This window comes from Manis javanica, chromosome 7, assembly GCF_040802235.1.
Source record: "Manis javanica isolate MJ-LG chromosome 7, MJ_LKY, whole genome shotgun sequence".
Classification (NCBI taxonomy): Eukaryota; Metazoa; Chordata; class Mammalia; order Pholidota; family Manidae; genus Manis; species Manis javanica.
This window is the reverse complement of record NC_133162.1, coordinates 130,606,771-130,634,540: the sequence shown is the minus strand read 5'-3', so window position 1 is coordinate 130,634,540 and position 27,770 is coordinate 130,606,771. Positions and strand designations below refer to the sequence as shown.

Genomic DNA, 27,770 nt, shown 5'->3' with positions numbered 1-27,770 from the left:
AGGTGGCAAATTGACGGCGTGTGGTGTATGCGTGTGTTTCTGGTCTGCATGAAGGGCTGGGATGGAAGTACAGCGCGCGCCAGAAGAAGGACCAGCCCGGCTTGAACAATAGTCTTGGATCTACTAATAAGTCTATTATACTCTTCTTTGTTGCTCTCATTTTTCTCATTGTCTTCTGTCTTCTACTTCTAAGAACAAGCCATTAAACTTCTTTATGGCTTGGATTTCTCCTTTATAGAATAAGATTTTGTAATTGATTTCTGAAAGTACCTTCCAACTCTACTATTACAATTTTATTCTTCCAAAGTTGGTCTAAACCAGGAAAGTGCTTTGTTGTGTGGACCTTTGGTTTGATCGGTGGAGATCACATAGTGTTGCCTAGTCCTGGAATTACTCAGAAGGTTTTTAAAACCTGAAGTATGATAGCAAAATAAAACATTGGTTAACTGACATCTTTTTCCTTGAATGCCTGCCTGACTATAACACAGACATGACTAGATGATTTAGAGAGAAATCAAGTGGCAAGCCTGGCCACTCATAAACCTCTAAAGAGGTGATAATTTTAGTTAGTAACCCAAAATAATCACAAGTTAAAGAATAGTGGTGGTACTTAGACACTTGGAAGTGAACCCAGCTCTGATTTCATTGCTTCTTCTCATAGAATTTATTCCAGCAGATTGATAGGAACACCCTTCAAATTGGCAGAATAGATGACCGCTTACGTAGTGTGGATTTAAGAACTCCAGGCCCTAATACTACTGCCCTATTTCTTTTTCCTATTTATAGTTGTCCCATACTTAAATGTCACCTCTGTTTCTTATACCCCTTCATCAGTGTGATTTTCTTAATCTAAGTTGGCCTAGACTGGTTGAGACTTTCCAGTGCTATCCATGGAGGGTCTTAAGGCAGGTTTGTACAGAGAAGAAAATAGAATATATGTCTTAGATTTTTAGGAGTCAGGAGGAAGTACCACCCAAGAAGAAAAAGGCTGTAGAACAAGATTTGGGACAGCAAAGTAAACATGCTCTGGCCGCAGCAAATGATAGCCTTTCATTTCTAAAAACATTATACAGAAAGAAATGAAGAAATTAGCATGTGTGCTTTCATTCAATACAAGCCAAACTTTTCGTGTGTGTCTATACAGCTATAAAAGATAAGCGTAAAATGTTGGACAGCACAACTTCTATGAAGTGACCTATATTTGTTGGGATTTATAGTGAATTCTGTTTTTTTTCCTCATCAGTATATACTTTTTTTGCATCTTAAATGACAATGTGCTAATTTTCTTATCAAATCAATAGTAAAATTGATTTCATCTCAGTTTAAATAATTGCCTTTAGAGCTTTTGGCTATTTTGCAAGCTCAATACAATGCCTCATATTTCTCTATTACATTTATTATATTATAATGATTTTATGTTTTGAAGCTTAAGAAAATTGACTTGTCTAAGTTGTATAATTAGTTTAGAAAGACTTCTTCATCAAGAGATAAAATAATATAAGCTCAATCTTCAGTTAGTTATGAAAATTCAGTCACTGGGATATAATACATAGCAAACTAAATAGTATGTCACAGTATTTATAAACAATGTCCAGGCTAGAGAGGAGTAATGTGAGTCTATCCCTTAAGAAGAAGAAAATGTATGAGTTTTAAGACAGTTTTAAGGGGTTGCTTAGGTCTCCCCCTGCAACCCTCCCAACATATAGAAATCATAAACAGAAGTAAAAACCCAAACTTCCAATAGAAATATTTAACAACATTACTGAAGATGGGTCACTATATTGTCCATCCTTTAATTCAAACTTTTATTTTTCTATTTAACTCTTATCCAGAATATATTGATTTCAATGACCCACACCTTACAATTCAACTGGGATTAATAAGTGATTTAATAAGTAGTACAGAACTGGTACTCAGTAAATCTGTTGAATCCCATTCAATTCTATTTTCTTCAGCTAAATTTAGTTCCATTTTAAACCAGTGAATTCTGATCTGGATGTGAATTCTGAGGGATTAAGCATCTGGCATGGTTTTCAACTTGACCTTGTTACTCTTGCTAGTATATTGTTTCTCTGTGTGTTATTTTCCTTTTCACAGGCTGTAAAATTCAGTGATGCACGTTCCTGTTAGAGGTACAGTTTTCTCTAATGGCAGGCGGACTTAGTGACTCTAACTACAGTAAATAATTGAATATCTCTAATCATTAACCAAAGCATTTTTCCCCTAGTAAGTATGAACCTTTCTGTTCTCTTTTTTTTGTAAACGCTTTGGGCTTAAATATAATTTAATCAACAACCATTTTTAAAAAGTTTCAGTCATAGTAAACCAAAGGAAAGGTATCTGGTGCTAAAAGTGAAAGGCAGTTTTAAACAGTTCTTTCATTTTAATTCTTTATATTAAATTTATGAAATATTTCAAATTTAAAAATATAATACACATCCATGTCCCATCCCAAGATTTAACTTACAGGTATTATACAGCTTTTATTAAATTGCATTAAGGTATGATAGAGCCGCCTGAGGTGACTTAGAGGTGGAATTTCTACACACAGTGACCTTGGCTCGTTCAGTCCTTGGACTAAGCACAAATTCCTGAATGTCGGGCACTGTGGGTTAAGGTTGATCAGACCTGAGACTAACTCTAATAGGATTTCCACCGCCACTGTCAGTAACGAGAATGTACAATCTTAGAATGAATACCTCCTTTTTCCTCTAACTCTACATTATAACTGCCATTTGCTTATTTTATTTACAGATCACTTTCACATAATTTAAAATAGACACATTTCATGTAATACCAACTAGTGTTTATGGAACATGGACTGTATGCTTGGCACTGTGCTAGGAGTTTACACATGTCATTTCATTCATACAGAAACTCATGTGGTGATTACTTAAATAACTGTGATGAATAACTTCCTAGCAGTAGTCATTCCTGGACTAGGAGCCTGTCTGATGTTTTGTGCTCGATATGTACATCCTACCCATGTCCCTCAGTACACACCCATTTTCTAGGCTGTGATCTACTTAGGAACACCTGGGTCTTCTAACTCAAATGCCCCTTCTTTTCCTGTTGTTGACCTTTTCACAAGCCATAAAATGTTTTCAGTAGACAGGGAACATCCCTTCCACAGGCCCAGGGGTTCCTCCATTTTGGTCTTAATACTGATGTTTTAGTTAACACAAAATAACTCCAAGTGTGATTGTTATTACCTTAACTTTGCTTGGCTGCTGCTTGGCTGCTGCTTGGCTGACAGAAATTCTTTTCTAACAATCTTTAAAAAATACAAAAACAAAAACAGTTCCTGCCTCTCTGCCTTAAAAGACAACAAGAAGTAAATATTGAGCTGTTTTCTTGAAAACTAATGCTGACATAACTTGTATCCAAGACAATACATCAATAATCTGTTGCTGATTATCCGAATTCACCATAATTGTTAATCCTTAAAGACTGCCTTTGGCCCATCTTATATCAGCAGTGGAGTTTGCATTTTTGCATTTCTGAACTCAGAGACATGTCATCAGTAAGGTATTTATTTAAACTTTTGGCCACTAACTAGAGCTTGGAATCTAGTTATGACAGGTCACATACGTCTGCTGGTATCAGTGACAGTCACCCTCTCTTCCACTAATGTCCTTGTTTTTAGTCTCTTTGATCCAATTATAGCTCTAAAAATATGTGCACATTTATTTTCATGATACACCTACACAACAGGAGGAAAAGGGTAAGTTCTACAGAATAAAGTTTGAAAACCTCTGTTTCTCTGAAATGTTCGTGGCTTTGCTCAGACATCTTCTAAATGCTAGTAAGCATTTTTTGGTTTATTTAAAACTAAAGTATGTATATTCTGACAAGTTTTAAATTCTTTGTCCATAGAAATCTAAATATCCTTTACTAAAAAAGTTAGCTTATTTTAAGACCTCTAGGGTCATAATTGAAATATGAATATTTTCTCTGTAACAGTTTGCTATGCTGATGGATAGTGACAGCAATAGAGGGGATAAGGACTTGATAATATGGATGAATGTTGAAATCATTGTATTGTTTATGTGAAACCATCACAAGATTGTATGTCAGTGATACTTGAAAAAAAAGAAATATGAGTATTTTTGTTCTGTTTTTGAGTTATGGATTGTTAAGTATAAATTTGTGAGTCCGTGTATGTAAATTCTTCCCTTTTTTATTTCTATACTTCCTGCTTTATTATGTTCTAACCTCAATTTAAGCACTGTACCTTCTAAGAAGATACTATTGTCTGAGAAATTCATTCCATGACTGCATATATCAGGTAATAGAAAAGACCAATAAATGACACTGATTGGGGATCTGACCTAAAGGGGAAAATGGCTTTTTATCATAGACCTCATGAGAATCAGTCAAAACACGGGAAACAAGTTTGCAACATGGAACTAGGAGGAAATCAAACGCTGCCACTACTTCCTGCATTCAGCAATTACTTATTGATTACCTACTGCATTCAGACTATGACGGGAAGGAGACATACCTTAATAGGGCTTTACTGAAGTGAATTCATCAAGAAGTAAAATGACGTATTCTGCTTCGGATTTTTAGATCATTATTTTAAAAAGCAAAGGGCCACATTGTTCTAAGAGAATTTTTGGCCTTTTTACTAATGATCCCAAATTTGTTAATTTTGTAAGATAGTAAGTGACAGTTTCCGCACACAGAGACATATCAGTAAGGTCTTTATTTAAGCTTTCTGTTCTACTCAAAATGATATTTAAATACTATTAATCCAGCTCTTTGATACTGCATTTCTTTCTCAGCTCTTTGTCACTGAGGATCCTTTTAATTATTTCAAAAGTCCAAACTGCAATTGAGGATATGTTTCCACATCCATTGCCCCAGATTTAATCAGCATTGCTTTAGTGACAATCTGTGTTTGGACATCAGACTTTAACCCTTTTCTTGCTGGGTGGTGGAGAGGTCTGAAGAGGTCTGGAGGAGGGCGCAGAGGGGTGCGGGGCGGGGGAGGTGAGTGGCTGCAGTCATTTACTAACTGGTTTGGAAGAAAATTAATGGTTTGACTATCAATGAGGTCAGCCCAGCACTGTCATGCCCACCCTCTTGTTAAGAGGCGCTAACCTTAGCGGGGGCTGCGTTCCCTCAGGTGCCTGCCTCTGTGGATCTAACTCTGCTCTGTCCCTGTGAGACAGCCTGCCTTCCTCTTTAGTCCCTAACACAGTTAACTTTGATGACAGCTCAGCCTTTTCTCTTTGGGGGTATAAGCTTGCTTTCTTCTCTTTCAGAAATATTACAAAATAATAAAATTTGCTACATTTTTCTTGGTGTGTTGAAAGGCATAGAGACTGAAGACATCTTGTGAACTAGCTCACTTCTCTTAGGTGCACTTTCATTGTCTCATGGGGTTTGAATGACCGAAGCTTTAGGATTCTCCTAGTCCAAATACTTATTGAGAGACTTCTGTGAGCCAGACATTGTTCTAGAGATGCAGCAATAAGAAAAATAGGAGGAAAAGCAATTCCTGCCCTTATCATCAACCCTGGTGGAAACAGACAATAAACCAGGAAAATGAGCCAACTGTATATGTTGGAGAGCTACTGAAAGCTGATCATAAAGACCGAGCTGGGAGGAGGGACAGGAAGCACTGGTGATCAAGGAGGAACTCAGTGAAAAGGTGAGATTTGAGAAATGACCTGAGTGAAATGAGGGAGGGAGGCAGGAAGTTGTCAGAAGGGCATCGCAGGCCCAGGAACAGCAGCCAGCCCTCGGCGGGAGCACTCCTGGCCCCTGGAGGAGCAGCGTGAGGGCCGCGACTGAGCCGCTCCACACGTGGAGAAGAACGTGGCCAGGGAGCTCGGGGCTCCTGAATTACCGTAGAAGGCATCGTAAGAACTTGGCTTTTCTGTGCCAATTAGGAAAACATTAGTGGGTTTTGAACAAAGTGACCTAATCTGACTTAGGTTTTAACAGGCTCTCTCTGCTGCTGTGTTGGGAAAGGACTGCGGGGAAGCAGTGTAAAAGCAAGTCCAGTTAGAAGGTTCTTGAAGGAGAATTCAGACTATGGGGTCGCAGCTGAACTGGATGAGCCGGCAGGATGGACTTGATGTGGATTGAGAGGGAGGAGATGAGGGGGATCCCAGAGGTACTGGCCTGAACAAAAAGAAGAAGGGATTTCTAGAAACAGGGAAGACTGTGAAACAGGATTATTTCTGATGGACAAGGAAAAAGGATGAATAATTAGGATCTCAGTTTTAGTCATGCCAAGTTTGAAGTGGCCTTAGACGTTCAGTGGAGATCAGCAAGAGGTCCAGGATGGAGACATACATTTGGAATTCATCAGCATATAAATCATACATAAAACCAGAGGTATAGAAGAGAGTACTAAGAAAATGAGCATAAATTCTAAAGAGAATATGTCCAAGGACTGAGATGAAAGGAACCAACAAAGAAAAGAGAGTTCAGATCTGTGCAGTTAGGAATGTGGTTTCTAATAGGTTTTTTAAGAAGTAACTGCTGATTTAGTTATGGTGGAGGTCACTGACAACCTTGATAGGAATAGTCTTAAGGGATCAGAGGTTAGGGAATGTCTGATCGGAAGGGTTCAAGTAGAAGATGAGAAATTGGACACACAAGCTATGAATGACTCTTCCAGCAGGTTTGTAAAGGAAAGGAACAAGATGGCATGGCAGTGGGCCAGGAGGCACCCGCAGCTCTCTGGGGCAGCACCGTCTTAGGGTCTGCTGACACGCACATGCTGTGAGTGTGAGCATTAGCTGCGTGGAGAGTTGGTGACTGCAATTGACCTTGACTTTGGGGTACATTCAGATTTTTGAGATGTTTGTCATTGGTATTTAGTGCTAAAAAAAGATTCAGGCCAGCTACCTTATTTCCATTATATGTTTACACATTTTATTCCCTTTCTTACTCTTCATTTTCGTCTGTTTTCTCCATATTTTTCCTTAGAAGTTAGTTTTTAACTCTACATTATAACTAGTTGTTTGCATGTCAGTCTCCCATCATAGCCTAAGTTTCTTGAGAAGGACCATATTAATATTTTTCTTTACATATCTGTCTCATACATAGCCCAGCTCCTGTAACATGGCAGACAGTCCATAAAGGTTTTCTGAATGAATGACTTCTATGTTCTGTTTTGGCATGTGATGTGTTCTATGTAAAGATCAGTGTCTTCCTAGAATTTGCTGTTAATTTCTAAATAGAGACTGTGCTTGGTCCTTTTGTTTTTCACAGAGTCCCTGTGAAACCGGCATAGTGAGGACCGGCTCCCTGCAGCTCAGGACCTCATCTGTGGGGAATTCATCTTTGAAAAGGACAAAGCGGAAAGCACCTTCCCCACCGTCCAGAAAACCCCTGCATCAGAGTGATGACCATAGCCATAGCCATGGGACCGGTAATGCTAGTCTTCCCATCAGCGTCACAGTCCTATTGTGTTTTATCTAATAGAGACAGCAGAAGTGATCTGGGTTATAAATCATGTATTTTGTTAAATAATAATATAACAATAATAAAATTTAGGCTTTTAGTTAATTTCAGCAGTACTACTTAGATAACCCCTGATTATTCTCACTGAAGTACCTTTGTGAAATTTGCATAAAGAAATAAAATGAAAAAATCATACAGCTCCATTGTCTTAAAATGAGCCTGTGGAAATTTAATAATATGTTCAGCAAGACATTGTGATTCCAGGACTGACTACATGTACGAATGGGAATCTAAATAGATTTTAGTCGTATTACATTTATAGACTGCAAATGGCTTAGGGCTATTTCTTACTGAATTACATAAAAATAATGAAGGTAAGCTACTAAGGAATCATTTCACTTGTGAATGTGGTTCGTTTATTAATGTGTTGCTCCTGTGTTCTAGCCCTGCAGTCCGTACATGCAGTTCCTACAGACAGTGTTTCAGAAGCGAACTCTCCTGAGGTCCCACCCAGCCCAGGTCTGACATTTTTACTCCATAACATGAAATTACTGAAAAGACGTTTCATGACAACTGAGAAATGAATCTTGTTGTAACACTTTGTATGAGAGAGATAATAATGCTCTGTATAAGAAAGATATGCTTTGACTCCATTTCCCAAATTTTATATTATGAAATGAAAAATTCTCCTCCACCCCAAGTTTAGGGCATGAAACTGGCAGAACTTAAAATTTTGGTTCTCTGATGAATACTTTCCCTAGTAGGTCTGTTTTTTGTTATGCAATATCAAGTCACCCTTTAGTAATCTGCACAAAGGGATGATACATTTTAGTTAGGAAGGTACCTTGGAGTGCTCAGAAGAAAAAGTACATGAAGATTTAAGCACCATTCCTTATAGAAACTATTCTAGGAAAGAATTCAACATATACAATGTCCTAATCTAGTTTGTTATCATGAAATATTTTGTTTTGTATAGTCTCATTTTAGATTCTCTCCAAATGAATTAAAATCCAGTAAAAATAAAATAATTCAATCTAATGCTGTAAAAATACTAGAGCTAGTATTTTTAATAATAGCTCTTTAGTAGCTGTTACAGGAATGATAAAGATTCTTAATCTTTGGACTTAAAGTTAGATACAAATGAATATGACAGACTAATGATGTGTAATCAAAACTATAACATTACTAGGTCAGTACTTTGGCATAATTTACTAGGTATGAAAATTGCTTAATATGACTACCTAGTTTTTATCATTCAGATTCACAAATACAGGACAAACCTAGAAGCACCCAAAATTCCAGAATCTTTAATCCTTAGTTTATCTTTAGGAATTTGGATTTTGACATATATAAGAATTCTCCTTTCCTCTGTGATTGAAAATATTACCATTAGGTAACTAGTACAGCACATCTCATTTTATTGCATTTTACTTCATTGTACTTTGCAGATAAAGTACTTTGCAAATTGAAGGTGTGTGACAATGATACACTGAGCAAGTCTTAGCAAGCCAGCACTGTTTTTCCAACAGCATTTGCTCTCTTTGTGTCTGTGTCATATTTTGATAATTTTTGAAGTATTAAAATCTTTTTCATTATGATTATACTTGTTATGGTGATCTGTGATTAGTGATCTTTGATCTACTCTTCTTAATTATTTTCAGGTACCATGAACTGCACCCATATAAGACAGCAAACTTAATTGATAAATGTTGTGTGTGTTCTGACCACTCCACCAACAGTCTTCCCCCATCTCTCTCCCTCTCCTAGGGCCTCCCTATTTCCTTGACACAATAAATTGAAATTAGGCCAGTTAAAACCCCACAATGACCTCTAAGTGTTCAAGTGAAGGGAAGAGTAACAAGTCTCCCACTTTAAGTCAAAAGCTAGAAATAATTAAGCTTAGTGAGGAAGGCATATTGAAAGCCAAGATAGGCTGGAAGCCAGGCCTCTTGTGCCAGGTAGCCAAGTTGTAAATATGAAGGAAAAGTTCATAAACAAAATTTAAAGTGCTACTCTTGTTTTTCAAAAAGTGACATAGACTTATTGCTGATAAGGAGAAAGTTTTAGAAGTCCAGATAGAAAATCAAACCAGCCATAACATCCCCTTAAGCCAAGCCTAATCCAGAGCAAAGCCCTCACTCTCTTCAATTCTTTGAAGCCTGAGAGAGGTGAAGAAACTTTAGAAAAAAGTTGGAAGTTAGCAGAGATTGGGTCATGAGGTTTAAGGAAAGCAGCCGTCTCCATAATGTGAAAGCACAAGGAGAAACAGCAAGTGCTGATGGAGAAGCTACAGCAAGTTATCCAGAAGACCAGGTCAGACCAGGAATGAAGGTACCTATGCTAAACAACAGATTTTTCAGTGTAGCTGAAAAAGCCTTCTATTGGAAGAAGATGCCATCTAGGATTTTCATAGCTAGAGAGAAGAAGTCAATGCCTGGCTTTAAAGCTTCAAAGGACAGGCTGAATGACTTGTTAGGGGCTAATGCAGCTGGTGACAGAGTTGATTTTTCTGAGCCAGTGCTCATTGGTTATTCTGAAAATCCTAGGGCCCTTAAGAATTATGCTAAATTTACTCTGTCTTTGCACTGTCAATGAAATGACAAAGCCAGGAAGACAGCACATCTATTTAGAAGATGCTTTACCATTTTAAGCCCGCTGTTGAGACCTACTTGTCAGCAAAAAAAGATTTCTGTCAAAATAATGACTTACTGATTGACAACAGCTGGTCACCAAGAGCTCTGGACATGTAAAATAAGATTAATGTAATTTTCATGGCTGCTAACACAACATCCATTCTGCAAGCTCATGAATCAAGGAGGAATTTCATCCTTCAAATATTATTATTGAGGAAATACATTCATAAAGCTATAGCTGCCATAGATAGTGATTCCTCTGATGGATGTAGGCAAAGTAAGTGAAAACCTTCTGGAAAGGATTCATCATTCTAGATACCATTGAGAACATTCATGATACATGGGAAGAAGTTAAATTATCAACACTAATAGGCATTTGGAAAAAATTGATTCCAACTTTCATGGGTGACTATAGGGGTTAAATACTTCAGTGGAAGAAGGAACTATAGAGGTGGTGGAAATAGCAACAGGACTAGAATTCGAAGTGGAACCTGAAGAGGTGACTGAATCGCTTCAATCTCATGATAAAACTTGAATGGATGAGGAGTTGCTTCTTATGGATGAGCAAAGAAAGTGGTTTCTTGAGATGGAATCTACTCCTGATGAAGGAAGATGCTATGAAGATTGTTGAAATGACAACAAAAGACTTAAAATATTACATAAACTTAGTTGATAAAGCAGCGGTAGAGTTTGAGAGGATTAGCTCCAATTTGGAAAGAAGTCCCACAGTGGCTTAAAATGCTATCACACAGCATCATATGCTACAGCGAAAATTGGTTGTGAAAGGAGAGTGAAACTTCATTGTTGTCTTATTTTAAGAAATTGCCACCAGCCACCCCAGCCTTCAGCAACCTCCACCCTGATCAGTCAGAAGCCACCAACATCAAGGCAAGAAAGATTATCACTTGATGAAAGCTCAGATGATGGTTAGCATTTTTGGCAATAAAGTATTTTTAAATTAAGGGATATATGTTGTTTTTTAGACATACTGCTTTGCACACTTTATAGACTCAAGTATAGTATAAACATAACTTTTATATACATTGGGAAACCAAAAAAGTCACTGGACTCACTTTACTGTGATAATTGCTTTATTTCAGTGGTCTGGAACTGAACCTGCAATATCTTTGAAGTATGCATACAATGAATTTTTTAAGTCCTACCCAGAAGAATATCAATGATACCAATTTGTTCCACAAAGGAAATTGATTAAATAATATCAAACTATATAAAGGACATGAAAATATTCTGAAAGATTAGAGAAAATATTCTACTCTTCAGCCCTTGCTTAATACCTGTTTCCCTTTCTTTTCCTTTTCCCCAGTTTTCTTGTTTAGTGCATGGATAATTGTGAGCTAACAAATGTGACTTCTTAGAAGTACTTCGTGGTCTCTGCTTGCCTCAACTCTGTTGTTTGAGTGCCATTTACACAGATTTTACTTCTTTGGCAGAAGCCTCCCTTGGCCCTGGGCTCTCCAGTCATGAGCAGTGCACTGTGTCCAAATCGCCCGACAAAGCGTCTCTCTCAGAGTGCCCTGGAACGCCCGCGGCAGCTGTAGCATCTCTGACATGTAGGTGATGGCCTGCACTGCTGGTGCTTTGTTTAATGCAGATTAATATATCATCATATTAGTTACTTTTTCATTAGGTTACTTTTCCATCCCTTGAGCAAAAATTTCTCATAAAGTAATAATAGTTTCCCCCTTTTCACTTTAAGTTTTATTACAGATTTAGAGTGTGACGTTTTCCTTAACCATATGGATGAATATGGCGTAAGAGGAACAAAATCAGTGACCGAGGGATTTCAGCTTCTCTTCTATTTGGATTTCTGCTTTTTTGTCTTTGAACTTTATTATATCCAATGTGTAGCTACATGAAATATAAAAGAGTATATATGTATATATATTACATATGTTTTTTTTTCTTAAACTACTCTTTTGTTATCTAGGCATGGCTTATTTTCTATACTATTGCTTTTGATTAGGAACTTTAGCTTAAAATTATTCTATTTTGTTACCAGATGGCAAAATGTTATAGTTAGGTCATACTTGAATTTCATCATATGTAATTTTAGCCAATTTTTTACTGATTCAGAAAGAGTTCTTATCACCTCCAGTTAGTATGCTATCACACACAACTTACAGGATAGCAGAATTGTGAGGTCCTTTTCGAAAATACTTTGGCAGGATTTTTTTTTTTTACATTAGAAAAATGTAAGCATTTATTTTTTTATACCACCTAGGAGTCCCACTCCTAGATATTTTCTGAAGAAAAATGAAAACCTATGTGCACACAAAAACTTCCATGTGAACTGTTATATAATTTATATTCATAATTGCCCAACGTGGGAAATAACCATGTCCCTAAACTGAGAAATGGATGAACTGTGGTCAGTTCATGCATTGGAATACTACCACCTACCCATAAAAAGGAGCAAATAACTAATACACACAATAACATGACTGAATTTTGAATGCATTATGTTAAATGAAGGAAGCCAGACATAAAATGGCTAGATGCTACATGATTTCATTCATATGACATTCTTGCAAAACCATAAGTGTAATGGTTGCCAGGGCCTGAGGTTAGGGGAAGGAGAGGATCACCAAAGGGCATGTTTAAGGACTTCGGAGGTTAATGGAATTGTTCTATATCTTAATTGTGGTGGTTGTCATGTACATATATATATTTGTGTATATAATCTGTCAAATATGGACATAACAAAATATGTTTAGTGTTTTACTGAATGTAAATTGTGCCTCAGTTTTAAAAAATGAAAGAGAAAACGCCTTCTGGCAGCCATAACAATAGTGTTTGACACAGCATATTTTGAACAAATGAATAAAAAGTAGTTCACGAGAATAAATTTAATATACTTCATTTTAATAGAGAGGTTTTTGTCAGAAAATTTTGCATTTTGATTATCTCCAGGAATAGTTTCTAAAAAGTCTTAGTTAAATGTTAAGCTTTAATAACTTACAAGTAAAATGCAACAAACTTTCAAAAACTTCTTCTGAAAGTTTAATATTTAAATTTCTTGGGGACTGAAAAAAGATGGTGGAGTAGGAAGGCAAGGTGGAAACCTCCTTCCGCAAACACACCAAGGAAGGAACTGCAGCAAATACAACTAAACCTGAAAACAACCTGAAGACTGCAGAACAGACCACCTACACCTGAGGAAGAAGAGAGGACCACCCAGAGAAGGGTCAAGTGGTAGAGCCATGATTGAGCGGGACCCAAGCCTTTCCCTCATCCAGCCAACAGTCAGGAGCAAGAGGAATGAAAGAGGCAGTGGACAGGTGCCCAGGAACACTGCACACCTGGCCCTGGAGCTCTCCTCTGGGAGCATGAGTCCACATTGGGTCCTGGTGATTAGAGGGGCTGGACGACAGGGACACTTGGAACACTCAGGAAGGCTGAGACTCCAGCCACTTGTGGAGGCCAGGAATGCTCTTCCAGTCCTGCTGAGACCTAAACCAGAGGCAGCAGTTTGAAAAACTTGTCAGCAATGGGAGGGGTACTAGAGGGTAAGGGTTGGAAGGAGATCTCTCCCCAAAGGAGAAAGTGCAGATGGACATACCTCCTCAGTCCTCTCTTAGCCCAGCAGTTCAGCCCCTCTTAGGAGGTCCATTCCCCCCATCTGGTGGCTCAGCCCCAGGCACATCTCTGCACACCACTGGTATACACGCTCACTCGGCCCAGCAGCAACAAACTGTGTTCTGCCTGGCAGGAAGAGGGAGGCTCTCTTCTCAGCCCCGTCTCAGCCCAAGTGGGGAGGCACCTTTAGGAGCCAGCTCTGAGAGCTCCATCCTCCCAGTACTGTATGCCCAGACCTGCCCCCGAGCTGCGCAACTGCCTGGCCCTTGCAGCAGGACTTCCCTTCCATGGCTGCAGGACAGGAAAAGGGTATCCCTGCCCACAACAATCCCACTGCTTTTCTCACAAAGGGCCAGCTGAGACAAACTTCCAGCTGCAGTGGACTGAGACCACCGTCGGCAGACAGAAATACAGCCCTGCCCATGGCCTACCAACAGCAAGTGGGGCTCCACTGCAAAGAAGAACCATACACTGGACAGCAAAGAGTCTTGAGCTTCTGGGTAAATTCTTCATAAAGTCATTACTCCCTAGACCAAGAAGCATAGCAGATCCATCTAATACAATGGAAGAAATATGAAAACCCTGACAAAATGAAGAGACAGAGGAATTTCTCTCCCAAACAAAACTACAGGATAAGATACCAGAAAGAGGGCTAAATAAAATGAAGATTACCAACCTTTTTGATAAAGATTTCAAAGTAACAATCATAAATATGCTCACTGATCTGCAGAAAATTATTGAAGATCTCAGGGAAGACTTCAACATAGAGATAGAAGAGCTGAAAAAGAGCCACTCAGAGTTGAAGAATACAGTAACTGAAATGAAACATACAGTGGAGGGATTGAAGAGTAGATCACTCCAAGTAGAAGAGATACTCAATGAGATTGAAATTAGAGAAGAGGAATACAATGAAGCTGAGAAACAGACAGAAAAAAGGATCTTTAGGATGAAAGAATGGTAAGAGCTGTGTGACCAAACCAAATGAAACAATATTTGCATAATAGGGGTACCAGAAGGAGAAGAGAGAGACAAAGGGATAGAAAGCCTCTTTGAGGAAGTAATTGTTGAAAATTTCCCTAATCTGGGGAAAGAAACAGATATTCAGGTCATGGAAGCACAGAGAGCCCCTAACAGAAGAACCCCAGGAAGACAACACCAAAACATATAATAATTAAAATGGCAAATATCAAGGACAAGGAGAAAATATTGAAAGTAGCCAGAGGGAGAAAAAGATCACTTATAAAGGAAACCCCGTCAAGCTGTTAGCAGACTTCTCAGTAAAAATTTTACAGGCCAGAAGGGAGTGGCATGTACTGAAACAAAAGAACCTTCAACCAAGAATCCCTTACCTGGCAAGATTATCATTTAAATTTGGAGCAAGGATTAAACAATTTCCATATAAACAAAAGTTGAAGAAATTCACTACCACTAAGCCAGCCTTACAGGATATGTTAAAGGAACTGTTGTAGATGGCAGTGTTCCTAAAGCTAAATAGCTTTTACCAGTGAAAATAAAACCACAGTAATGGTAGTAGATAGCAATACAGGAGTACCTCAAGAAACAAGAACAATCTCAGTCTAAACTCACATTTAAAAATACTAGAAAAAGAATGAAACCCAAAGGTAGTAGAAGGAGGGACATAATAAATATCAGTGGAAAATAAATATTATGGAGAAGAATAAGACAATAAAAGAAACCCAATGAAACCAATAGCTGGTTCTTTGAAGAAATAAACAAAATAGATAAGTGCCTAGCCAGACCTCTGAAGAAAAAGCAATACACAAATAAAATCAGAGACAAGGAATAGTCACCATAGGTAGCACAGAAATAAAGAATTATTAGAGAATATTATGAAAAATGATATTCCAGTAAACTGGATGACCTAGAAGAAATGGAAAAATTCCTAGAAAAATACAACCCCATTATTGATACAGGAAGAAACAGAAAATCTAAACAGACCTATCACCAGCAATGAAATTAATTGGTCATCAAAAAACTGACAAACAGAATTCCAGAACCAGATGGCCTCACAGGTAAATTCTACCAAACATGTAAAGACCTAATACCCATCCCCTTAAAGTATTCCAAAAAGTAGAAGAGGAGGGGATACTTCCAAATTGATTCTATGAGTCCATCATCACTCTAATACCAAAAGCAGGCAAAGTTGCTACAAAACAAGAAAATTGTAGACCAATATCCCTGATGAACACAGATGCAAAATGAACAAAATACTAGCAAACCAAATTCAAAAATACATCAAAAAGATCATTCATCACAACCAAGTGGGATTTATTCCAGGGATGCAAGGATAATATATTTGTAAATCAATATCATACAGCACATTAACAACAAGGAGGATAAAAGCCACATGATCACCTCAATAGATGCTGAGAAAGCATTAGACAAAATTCAACATCCATTCCTGATAAAAACTCTCAACAAACTGGGTATAGAGGGAACGTACCTCAACATCATAAAGATCATGTATGACAAACCCACAGCCAACATCACACTTCTAGTTAAAAAGCTGAAAGTTTTTCCTCTAAGATAAGGAACAAGACAAGGATGTCTGCTCTCACTGCTCTTATTCAACATGGTGCTGGATGTCCTAGCCACAGCAATCATACAAGGCAAAGAGATAAAAGGTGTCCAGATTGTTAAGAAAGAAGTAAAACTGTCACTATTTTCAGGTGACATGATATACATAGAAAACCCTAAAACTCCACCAAAAAACTATTAAAACTAAAACTGGATTCAACAAAGTTGCAGGGTACAAAATAAATACACACAAATCTGTTGTGTTCCAATGAACTAGCATAAAGAGAAATCAAGAAAATAATTCCATTTACAATTGCATCAAAAAGAATAAAATAACTAGGAATAAACCTAACCAAGGAGGTGAAATATCTGTACTCTGAAAACTATAAAACATTCATGAGAGAAATTAAAGAAGAGACAAATAAATGGAAATCTACCCCATGCTCATAGATCAAAAGAATTAATATTGAAATGGCCATCCTTCCCAAAGCAATTTACAGATTCAATGCAGTCCTTACCAAAATACCATCAGCATTATTCAGTGAACTAGAATAAATAGTTGTTAAATTCATATGAAACCACAAGACCCAAAATAGCCAAAACATCCTGAGAAAAAACAAAACTGGGGGGATTATCCCTGACTTCAAGCTCTACTACAAAGCTACAGTAATCAAAACAGTGTGATACTAGCACAAAAACAGACCCATCGATCAATGGATCAGAATAGAGAGCCCAGATATAAACCTACACATATATGTACATATCTGGTCAATTCATATATAATAAAGGAGCTATATTCAATGGGGAAAGACTGCCTCTTCAGTGACTGGTATTAGGAAAACTAAGCAGCCACAAGCAAGAGAATGAAACTGGATTACTCTCTACCTCTGTATACAAAAGTAAACTTGAAATGGATCAAAGACATGAATGTAACATATGAAACCATAAAACTCTGAGAAGAAAACATAGGCAAAGTATCTGGAACGTAAGTATGAGCAATTTTTTCCTGGACACATCTCCTCAGGCAAGGGAAACAAAATAAAAAGTGAACAAGTGGGACTACATCAAACTAAAAACCTTCTGTACAAAGGACACCATCAGCAAAAGAAAAAGGCATCTACAATATGGGAGAATATATTTGTAAATACTCATCTGATAAGGGGTTAGCATCCAAAATATAGAAGGAACTTATACACCTCAGCACCCCCTCATAAAAACCTGGTTAAAAAGTGGGGAGAGGACCTGAGCAGACACTTCTCCAGAGAAGAAATACAGATGGCCAACAGGCACATGAAAAGATGCTCCACCTCAATCATCAGGGGAAATGCAAATCAAAACCACTATGAGATATTACTTCACACCAGTTAGAATAGCCACTATCCAAAAGACAAGGAATGTGGCCACTATCCAAAACACAAGAAATAACCAGTGTTGGCGAGGATGTGGCGAAATGGGAATCCTCCTACAGTGCTGGTGGAAATGTAAATTGGTACAATCACTGTGGATAGCAGTATGGAGTTTCCTCAAAAAACTAAAAATAGAAATATCATTTCACCCAATAATTCCACTCCTAGGAATTTCCCCAAAGAAAACAAAGCCCTGATCTGAAAAGATAGATGTACCCCTATATTTACACTGCATTATTTACAATAGCCAAGACATGAAAGCAACCTAAATGTCCATCAATAGATAAATGGATAAATAAGAGGTAGTACATATATGCAATGGAATATTAGCCATAAAAAAAGAAATCCTGCCATTTGCAACGACATGGATGGATCTGGAGGGTATTATGCTCAGTGAAATAAGCCAGGCAGAGAAAGACAAATGCCATATTAACTCACTTATTTGTAGAATATAAAAGCAAAGCAAAACAGAATGAGCAAAATAAGAATAGACTCAAAGACACTGAGAAGTGACTAGTGGTTACCATGGGAGAGGGATTGAGGTTGGTGTGTGTGGAAGGTGAGGGGGATAAAGAGGCACAAAAATTATCAGTCATAATATTAGTTGGTCACAGGGATGGTAGTACAGTATGGAGAATATAGTTAGTGATTCTGTAACATCTATGTGACCGATAGTAACCTCAGTAGAGAGGGTGAGGATTTAATGATATGGGTGACTGTTGAACCACTGTGTTGTATATTTGAAACCAATATAAGATTGTATATCAACAATACTTCTATAAAATTTTTTAAAAATTTTAAAGAATTTCTTTTAAATGTATTACATTTTGTGAATTTTAAAGAATTTTTTAATTGTACTTTCTGTTTCATTTTGTCATCTTTAGGACTGAAAAACCTAAGATAAAAATATTCAAATTATATAAAGCTAAGTAAATTTAAGACAAATTTCAATAATTACACTTTCAAATGATGTCTTTTATAATATTTTAACATTTATAATTCTGAAGTTGTTAAACCTTAAAACTTCATGAAGAGTTTGAAACAAAGAACACTTTGAAAGTGAATATTTTCCCTTTAGAAATTATGAAGCAGAAATGTAAAAGTTGTACTACAACATTTGTGAAATTTATTCATTGTTGACAGCCCTCACCCAATTTTATTTTATTGTTGTCCTAAAATTTGGTCATCAGATGTCTGTTAACACACACAAAACAAACTTGATTTAATACTTTTCAAAACTTGGGAAAATTTGTACTAGTCAACAACTGTGAAAGTTCTCCTGGGTGATCACAATTTCTCAAAAAATCACAGCCTTTTCTTGACTTTTTATAATAAGAATACTTTTCAAGATAGTAAATAACAAACCATATATATATACTATATGATGCTTATAACTACCAAGTTATAAAATCCCAGAAAAATAATTTGAAGAGTTTTGATACATGTAACTTATTCTTCATACTTTATTTGAGGCCAGTTTCTCAATGAAGGCCCCATATTTTAGAAAAGGTTGTGTTTCTGACACACTTATGATGGGAAACAGAAATAGGAATAACAATAATTCGCTAAATGTTACCTCAGTTAATCTATTTCCTAAAGAATGTAAGATATACCAAGGAGCCATTTATAAAACATAATGCATCTAAACCATCATTTTCTCAATATACAGTTTTCAAATTATATAAATATTTACTTACTACATGATGTGATATGCTTTTGCAGACCGATAATGTACATTAGCATCAGAATGACTCACACATCATAAAAAAACAGTTGTCAAAATTGTTTGACAAAAAATATGTCAAAATATATATATTTAAAAATTCACCTAAATTCACACTCTTTCATATTTTTTCTGTTGAGCGATCTGTTTTTTTATTTACAACAAAAATGCCATTAAAGTTCTCTATATTTGTTTATTAAAGAGTGCATACTTTTCTATCTATATGCCTAAAGATAAGAAGATACATTTTAAGTATTTAATATTTAAGTAATGTTCTTCAAATATGTTAAAGTTTTTATTAAATTTTGTGGATGCACTAGCCACTACAGCTCTATACTAACTTTCCCCCTTTGTCTATTTGTGGTAAAATTAAACTTCTTTCAGCTGCTACTGTGCAAAGGAAAGCGTTGAATTTTATTTAAATAAGCAAAGATTCAGAATCTCATTATGTAGTTTGAATTAACTTTCACACCTAATGTGGGCACTAACTACTTAGGACATCTCCTCTTTTACCCTGCTGGTCCTTTGTTAGTAAGGAATAATGTGAAAACACATTTTTATACAATGAAATATTAACCACACCTATTGAGAAGAATCTCACACACACAGACACACACACTCTGATAAAGGATGATCTTTAAGATGAGTAAAGGGAAAAAACTTCGGTGATTTTAAGTATGATATGCTTCCATTCATATTAAATCAACCAAATAAAAAGAGAAAAGGCAGTATGTTGCATATGCATATCTGCTTCTGTGCGCTCATCATACTTTCTTATAATACATGGGGGAAAACTGTGAAATTGCCTCTGAGAATCAAACTGGGAATAAAAGTTAACTTTCATTGTATAGTACTTATTCTATTTGTATTTTTTAAAACTGTAAGTATCTCATCAGTGGCTTTTAACTCTGGTTGCATATTGGAATGATCTGAGGAGGCTTAAAAGTTCTCGGTCCCACCTTTTCAGAAATTCTGATTTAACAGGTGTGAAATATGGGGTGCGAGCATCTGTATTTTTAAAGGGGCACAGGTAATTCTCAGTTGTAGCTAGTGCTGATAACTACTGAGTCAAATTTTGTAAGTGTACTTGTAGACAATATAAAAATCTCATATTTTCATTTACATTTAGAGCTATTGCATGAATGTGAAAAACATTTCAATTGAAAGATAATGGTCTTAAATAAAATATGTAACTTGAGGTTTGAGGTCAACCTCTTTTTTTCTACTATGAATAAAACCTTCAGTGATAGTATATTATTTTTAGAATTGTATGTGTCTGAGATCATCTGATTATAAGTTAACATAATTATTCAACATTAGAAGAGTATTTCACTATTAGTTTTGGACCAGAATTTATCAGAGTCCAGCTAATTATTTTTTAAAAAATTCCTTCCTTGCCAGGATTGTATAGCATGAATGAAGCAAATTAATATTTAGGATTTATCTTCATTCCTTTGTAGCTGGAATCAGCTCTGATTACAGCCTTGAAGAGATAGATGAAAAAGAAGAACTAAGTGAAGTGTCTAAAGATGAGGCTGAAAATACTGCTCTGAAATTACAAGATATTCCTTTTGCACCTATTGATGTAATAAGTACACTGGAAAATGATCCTGAGGCAGCCGTTGGCAGTGAGGCTGTAGAGTCCTTACGAAACTCCAGAGAAGAAAAACAAAAAACTAAAAACACAGATGGAAAGTAAGTCATCTATGTGCCAGAAATGTTGGTGGCAGTTTGTTTAATTAGTCCTAGTCTTCTGAAAAGTAGATATGATATTTTAAGCACAAATATATTCATCCCTGTAGTTTAGACTCTCTCCCTTTTATCATCATAAAAATGTTTGTTAATAATCTATTTGCATGTAATTGATTTTCAATAACATCAAATTCCGTAGTTCCAATATCCCAGAACTGGTAATGTGTAGTTAATTTGTATGACTCAAATATAAAAGTTTTGTTTGTATTGTATGTGTTTTGCCTAGTACCCATTTGATCTAAATGAAACATTTAATTTTTGGTTTTCACCAAGTGCCCCTCAAGAATTTACATTGACTAATGTATGAAAAAAGTATTAGAGTATGTTGTTACATCACTAATCTTATTTTTACAGGCAACTTTCTGATTCAGAGAAAGCATTTTCCACTTGATCCTAGGAATTGAAACTCTAGTACAGTGCATTCATGTTGGAAATGCCACACGAATAAAGATGAAATCAGCTAGGCAAAAAAAAAACCCTTCATCAAAGTTTTAGTATAATTTGCATGGGATTGTCTCCAAATTAAACTCTTCAATCACCAAAAAAAACCCAGTGAGGTCAGTGTCACATCCTGATTGGCCTACAGGTTGACCTTGCCAGATGTAAGAAGAAAATGTTCGGTTTCCTTTTTCTTTAAAAAAGTGGACAATAACAGACAATATTTTTGGAAAAGTGTCCATTTCACTAAGCTTCTTACATCTTTCTTTGTAAAAGGACCACCATATGAAAGTTGATGTTTCACAGCAGCATTTCCTCTTCGTTGAATTTTTTCTCTGCTACTAGATTTCCAGTATTTGGCAGAAAAACATGATTATTTCAGTCCATCTGTCTTTGGAAATTGCCTGTTTTCTTATCCTGTGTATGTGTATTTGAATAGTATCGGTATATAACATAAATATATTTTGCAGAGAACCACACATTGCGGTATATAATGTGAGCAATGGAGAAAGGGTAACTGATAGTGTAAGAAACTTGAAGTCATTTGGCCCAAACCAAGAGAGTGGTGAGTTCCATAAACACTAATAACAAGCACTATCACAGCACTTACTATGTGACAAGGACCATTCTTAACACCTTCTATATATAACTCATTTAATCTTGTATATTAACTCATTTGTGGGTATTATTATTTTTAGTCCCATTTTACAGATGATTGAGCTGTATAGATATTATGTAATTCACCTGAGCTTCCATGATTAGCAAGTGGTGAACCTTGGATTTAAACTCAGATAATATTATTCCAAAATGTGCCCTTAACTACCGTGTGTACTACTTTCATTGTTGTTAAATCTTAGAGGTTATCTAACTTAGGCCTTGGATCTTAAAGATATATATTCTGTCCATCTGCTTTTGATCTATTTCTCTTTTTTCCTTCTGTTGATGTCCCCAGTCTAAGGGAATTTTACTTAATACTCAAGTTGCTATACCTTGAGTGAAACTTGTCTGATTTTTAAGGCCCAAAACATCTAATGTGATGTTATTTACCATTATTGCCTGGTAGTCACTCCCAAATCAAGACAGTTTCTTCTTTTTCTTATGATATATTTCACTCAGTTCTATTTTTAGACACAGTCTTTGCATGGGAAACAATTTTGCACCTGTTATCACCCATTCAGCTGCTATCAAAACCCTTCCATTTCCCCTATTTTTTTACTTGATTACGAGAAGCTATGTTGTTCTCTGGCCTTGACTCCTCAATTAAATTGGAAAGTCTTGGGTCAGATAAATTATGTCTGATACTTTGAATTCTTCATGGCATTTCACAGAATACTGAGATACTGTTAAAATATATACAGATGGTCTCTGACTTGAGATGGTTTGACTTACAATTTTTCAAATTTACAGTGGTGTGAAAGTGATACACAATCAGTAGGAGCTACTTCAAATTTTGAATTTTGATTTCTCAGCCTAACAATATGTAGTGAAACATTCTTTCACGAGGCTGGACAGCAGCAGAGAGCTTTGGCTTCCACTCAGCCACATAATCGTTAGGGTAAACAACTGATACATGAACGTCAATTCTTCACCCATACACTAATTCTGTTTTTCACTTTTAGTACAGTATTCAGTAAATTACATGAGGTAATCAACACTTTATTATAAAATAGGCTTTGTGTTCTATGATTTTGCCCAACTGTAGGCTAATGTAAATGTTCTGAACATTTTTAAGGCAGGCAATGCTAAGCTCTGATTTTCGGTAGGTTAGGTGTGTTAAGTGCATTTTCTATTTACAGTATTTTCAACTGATGATGGCTTTACCAGGAGATAACCCCATCATAAACAAGGAAGATCTGTACTTAAGGTTGGATTGCAGAAAAATGGTACCCCAAATAGAAGATGCATGGAATGCACAATGGTATTTTAAGGGGTCATAAAGAAAGTGGCTTATTAATTCTCATAGTCCAATCTATTATGTTAATATACAAAACTATGTTAAATTCTTGGAAAACATAGGGATATGCTCATATTTGGATGAAACATGGGTTATCCCAATGTCCCAGATGGACAGATATAAACATACATTATTTTATATATGTGCTATATGTTGGTTAATTTGAGTATGTCTCTGATTCACTTTCCCCAATGTCTGTACTTCACTGAGATGCAATACGGAGATGGTCTAAGTAGTATATAATTTCTCCATTCTTTTCCTTTTGATTCTTTTTTTTTTTTTGCAACCTGTACTATGACGGCAATAGCATTTCTATTGAGAAATCATGATTTACAAGCTTCTTCCTTCTTTTTAAAGTCATAGTCAAATTAAATCATTTTTGCTAAGATTCTGGCTTCAAGTCAGTGCTAGAGTCACAAATATATTTTGACCTTCATTTTTTTAATTTATTTGTCCTTGACTTGGCAATGACCTTTGTCAACTCCAGGTGATTTTTTAAAATAAATAATTTCTTACCCTTAAAGTAGTTTCTATTCTGTTTTCCTCTTTTCTTTTTTTTTTTTTAACCTTCCCTGTATACTTACTTAAATCATCCTTTTGTCAGATTGTAGACGTTGGTGTCACTTTTTAGGGCAACAACACCTGGGTAGCATCATTATCCAGGTGTGTCTGAGGATGGATTGAGTGATAAATTCAGTAGCGCTTCCAGGTTTCCAGGCCCATAATTAGGAATAACAGTGAAATTTTGATGAGAAATTCAGAGTTGGGCAATGGTCAAATAGGTGTAACCCACCAGAAATGTGAAACAGAAATTTATTTGAGTTCTAAAACCAGTAAGTTAGGCTTTGTTATAGGGGATTTAATTTAAAATATATTTTTATGTTAATTTACTTTCTTTTGGAAGCTATTTCTGTTGTGTAATGAGGCCATACCTGTATTAGGTGGAAAATGAGAAGAGAGAAATACATTTCGGCTCATTTCTTGGTGCCGGGGACTGATTCTTATGCATTTTTTATGTGTTCATAGCAGTTTTGAGAATAGTACTTTTCCTGTAGCTATGACAATTGCTTATGAACCAAGTAAATAAGAGCATAGGCAGAATTGTGCCTCCTTCATGGTTCCTAATCATTTGTCTGTAATTTAATAAATCACAAAAATTATTACTCATTGAGAAAAGAAATATATAGACAATACATATTCGGGTCATCAGTTGCATTTTAGTTGGGAAGAAAAAAATGAACTCCATTTTAAAATTACATATTTAATATAGGTGCCTTGCAACATAATAGAAAATATAACTCTCATGACCAAATAATTGTGCAGTTAGGCAGAATTTTAAAATATGAAGATTTTTTAAAATTGTGTACAAATTTACTCAGCAACATGATTTTTTAATTTTGCATGCTTAGCTTTTTTCTTTTCCTCTTTTCTGCTTTAATGGAGACACTATTTTAAATAGCTCATGACATTTTATGCAGTGAACTTTATCATATAAGTGAAACTGAATGATGATAAAACTATAGAGAAATACTTAACATCCTTTCACGATTTGACTCCCAAGGCCCACGTTTTAATCGTGCTGTGCAAACTATGCCATGTGAAGGCGAAGGCTGCTAAGTTGGTCACTTGGAAGGAATGATTCTTCGGGGCATTTACCTAGGGGAGCACAGTTGTTGAATCCCTTCGCTCAGCGTCAGACACGAGGTGCACACTCATAAACCTGTGTTCGCTTCCAGTTTTTCACGATCATGTTGTTGGCTGGCAACTGTTGCTTTGTTACCTAGACACTGGCACATGACTTCGTTTTAGGCCTGAATTAGAATTAAGAGGAAAAGTGGTGCAGGGAAGAGGGAGGTTGTTTTCTCTAATTTGACTCTGACATGACAATAGGGTATCTTTTCCCACAGAGAAAAATCAAAACCCACATCCCTGTTTCCGTGTCACTGAAATCACCCATATTTTGACCAAAAACAAAGGTGTCTCAAAGTTCATAGCAAGGACACCTAGTTAACAAGACAAGCAATTCTGATTCTGTTTTTACTTCAGCGTTTAAAGGCAATGTTTCTGTTGTCTGCCTTAATTAAAGTCGATAACGTTTTCTAGGATTGTTTCCCTTTCAATATTAAGTATGAAATATAAATATTAGAGGCTATAGAAAAGAGAAAGAATGATATAAAAGAGAGGAAGAGGGAGAAAAAAATGTACTTTGGGAACCTGTCATCTTCTTTTGTAATTCTTCATGAAGTCTTTGCCTGTAAAAAGAAATAGCTGTCTTCTATGGGGTGGTGTTCTGGGCAATATCCTATCCTCATAAGCATGTTATATAAATGATATATAAAGTAAATGCCTATTTTCACCGTTTTACTTCTGAGCAAACCTGAGGGTCAAGTAACATGTTGTGGCCACACAGATTGTAACCCGTCCAGTCAGGTTCCAGACACGGGGCTCAGTCATCACCAGAACCCTTCATGCTGCTGCTATCTGCTTTTGTATAATTACTGAGCTGAAAATTACCTGTGGAATTCAACAAACCTACTTCAGTTTGGGGGAGGCAGGCATCAAACACTTGAGGTTTTTCTGCCTTTTTTTGTACACTTCACTTGACAATATTTTTTTTCTCAGTAGATCAAAATGAAATAATTGTCACTCCAGTGAATACAGAAGATAAAATGAAAAATGGAGTGAGGAAAACAGAAGTCAATGTAGGAGGTGTTGCCAGAAATAAGAATGTGGACACAGAAGTTGACAGACTCTCAAACTATCAAGCGCATAAAACTGATACTGCTAAAAGTTACAAGGAAAATCATCGAGCTCCTTCATCAGTACAAGATCAAAAACTGAATCAGCCCAGTGCAGAAAAGGCAAAAATGCTAGATGCAGCAATTCAGACAACCCCCTTCTGTAACAGTTTTGATGGGAACCTCCAAGGTCATAATTTGTCTGATGTCAAAGTTGATGAAAGTGTGCAAACTTCAACTCACAACAAATCAAATCAGCACTCATCTTTAAGTCCCCAGGATTCTGTGGGCACCTCAAGAGAATTCAGGAGTCAGGGCCCCCTAACTGTTCACTCAGAAGATCTCTTTACCATAAAAGATACAGTTTGTGTTCATGGTAATGATGACCCTTTGCCTCTTGTAAGTGAGACTGATAAAAACTCAACTGCCTCTTATATGAAGAATTACCCTCTTTACAGACAAGATTACAGTCCCAAGCCCAAACCTTCCAATGAAATTACAAGAGAGTACATTCCTAAAATTGGGATGACTACTTATAAAATAGTGCCTCCGAAATCCCTAGAAATATTGAAAAATTGGGAATCAGAAGCCATAGGGTATGAGGATGATCAGGCGATACATACTTTAGGAAAAAAGCGCACTCACGAGAATGTGAAAGAAACTGCAATACAAACAGAGCATCTTGTTATTTCTGAGAGCCCGAAGGAGCCACAGGCAGACCTTAAAGTGAAGATCACCCCCAAAATAGAGCATCAGGAGCCCAGTGTGGACGGCTCACCTCACACTGCCCCCGGGAATCCTCTGAAACCTGCGCCCAGATTGACAAGAGACACTGGCACAGCTCCTTTTGTGCCGAATCTGGAAGATATAAATAATATTTTGGAGTCAAAACTTAAATCTTGGGTTTCAAATCCCCAGAACAAACCTAGTTCTTTTTTCTTGCAGATGCAAAGGAGGGCTTCAGGTCAGTATGTGACGTCTGCAGCCGCCAAGAGCGTCCACACTGCCTTTGATCCTCCCCCAAAGGAACCAGTAAAGAAAGAGGCAGAAAAGGATATGGTGCCTCCTCCAGAGCAAACTCCTTCTCCCCAAAGTAGAACAGCTCACCCTGCTCCCCAGCCCCACGTTAAAAACGCTGATGCTGACAGCGGTCAGAAGCCTCCTGAAACCTCTCCTCCTCCTGTAGCTCCGAAACCGGCTGCTCCTGCCAGTCAGTTAGCAGCACTCAATCTGAAGACTCTGAAAACTTTTGGTGCCCCGAGACCGTACTCGAGCTCGGCTCCTTCGCCATTTGCCCTGGCCGTCGGCAAGCGGTCACAGTCTTTCAGCAAAGTGCGTGCCCAGCCATGCAGTGAGGGCGCCGCCGCCCAACCTCCCGTGGACACAGACGGAGGGGAGACTCCTGGAAATAGACGTGTGGACATCCCACAGCCAGGTGCAAGGGATAAGGTAAATGTTACCTTTTAAAGAATAAGGCATTCTTACACAACATGGTTTAAATGGGGGCTAACAAGCATGTTGGTAAGTTTGCGTGTTTCTCTCCTCTGAATTCACATCAATCTAATA

General features: G+C 36.8%; 1 protein-coding gene across 11 annotated transcripts in view; it reads left to right on the top strand.

Moving 5' to 3' along the window:
* Positions 1-27,770, top strand: part of COBLL1 (cordon-bleu WH2 repeat protein like 1) — a 145,910-nt gene that overhangs the window by 109,292 nt on the left and 8,848 nt on the right. For 9 of the 11 annotated variants that reach the window (XM_073241571.1, XM_073241565.1, XM_073241564.1 and 6 more), the window contains 6 exons: positions 7,234-7,393; positions 7,870-7,944; positions 11,510-11,629; positions 20,783-21,017; positions 21,983-22,077; positions 26,089-27,653. In XM_073241571.1, coding sequence (XP_073097672.1) covers positions 7,234-7,393; positions 7,870-7,944; positions 11,510-11,629; positions 20,783-21,017; positions 21,983-22,077; positions 26,089-27,653 — 2,250 coding nt within the window. The remainder of the gene's footprint in view (positions 1-7,233; positions 7,394-7,869; positions 7,945-11,509; positions 11,630-20,782; positions 21,018-21,982; positions 22,078-26,088; positions 27,654-27,770) is intronic. The other 2 variants (XM_073241574.1, XM_073241563.1) reach the window with 1 other exon arrangement.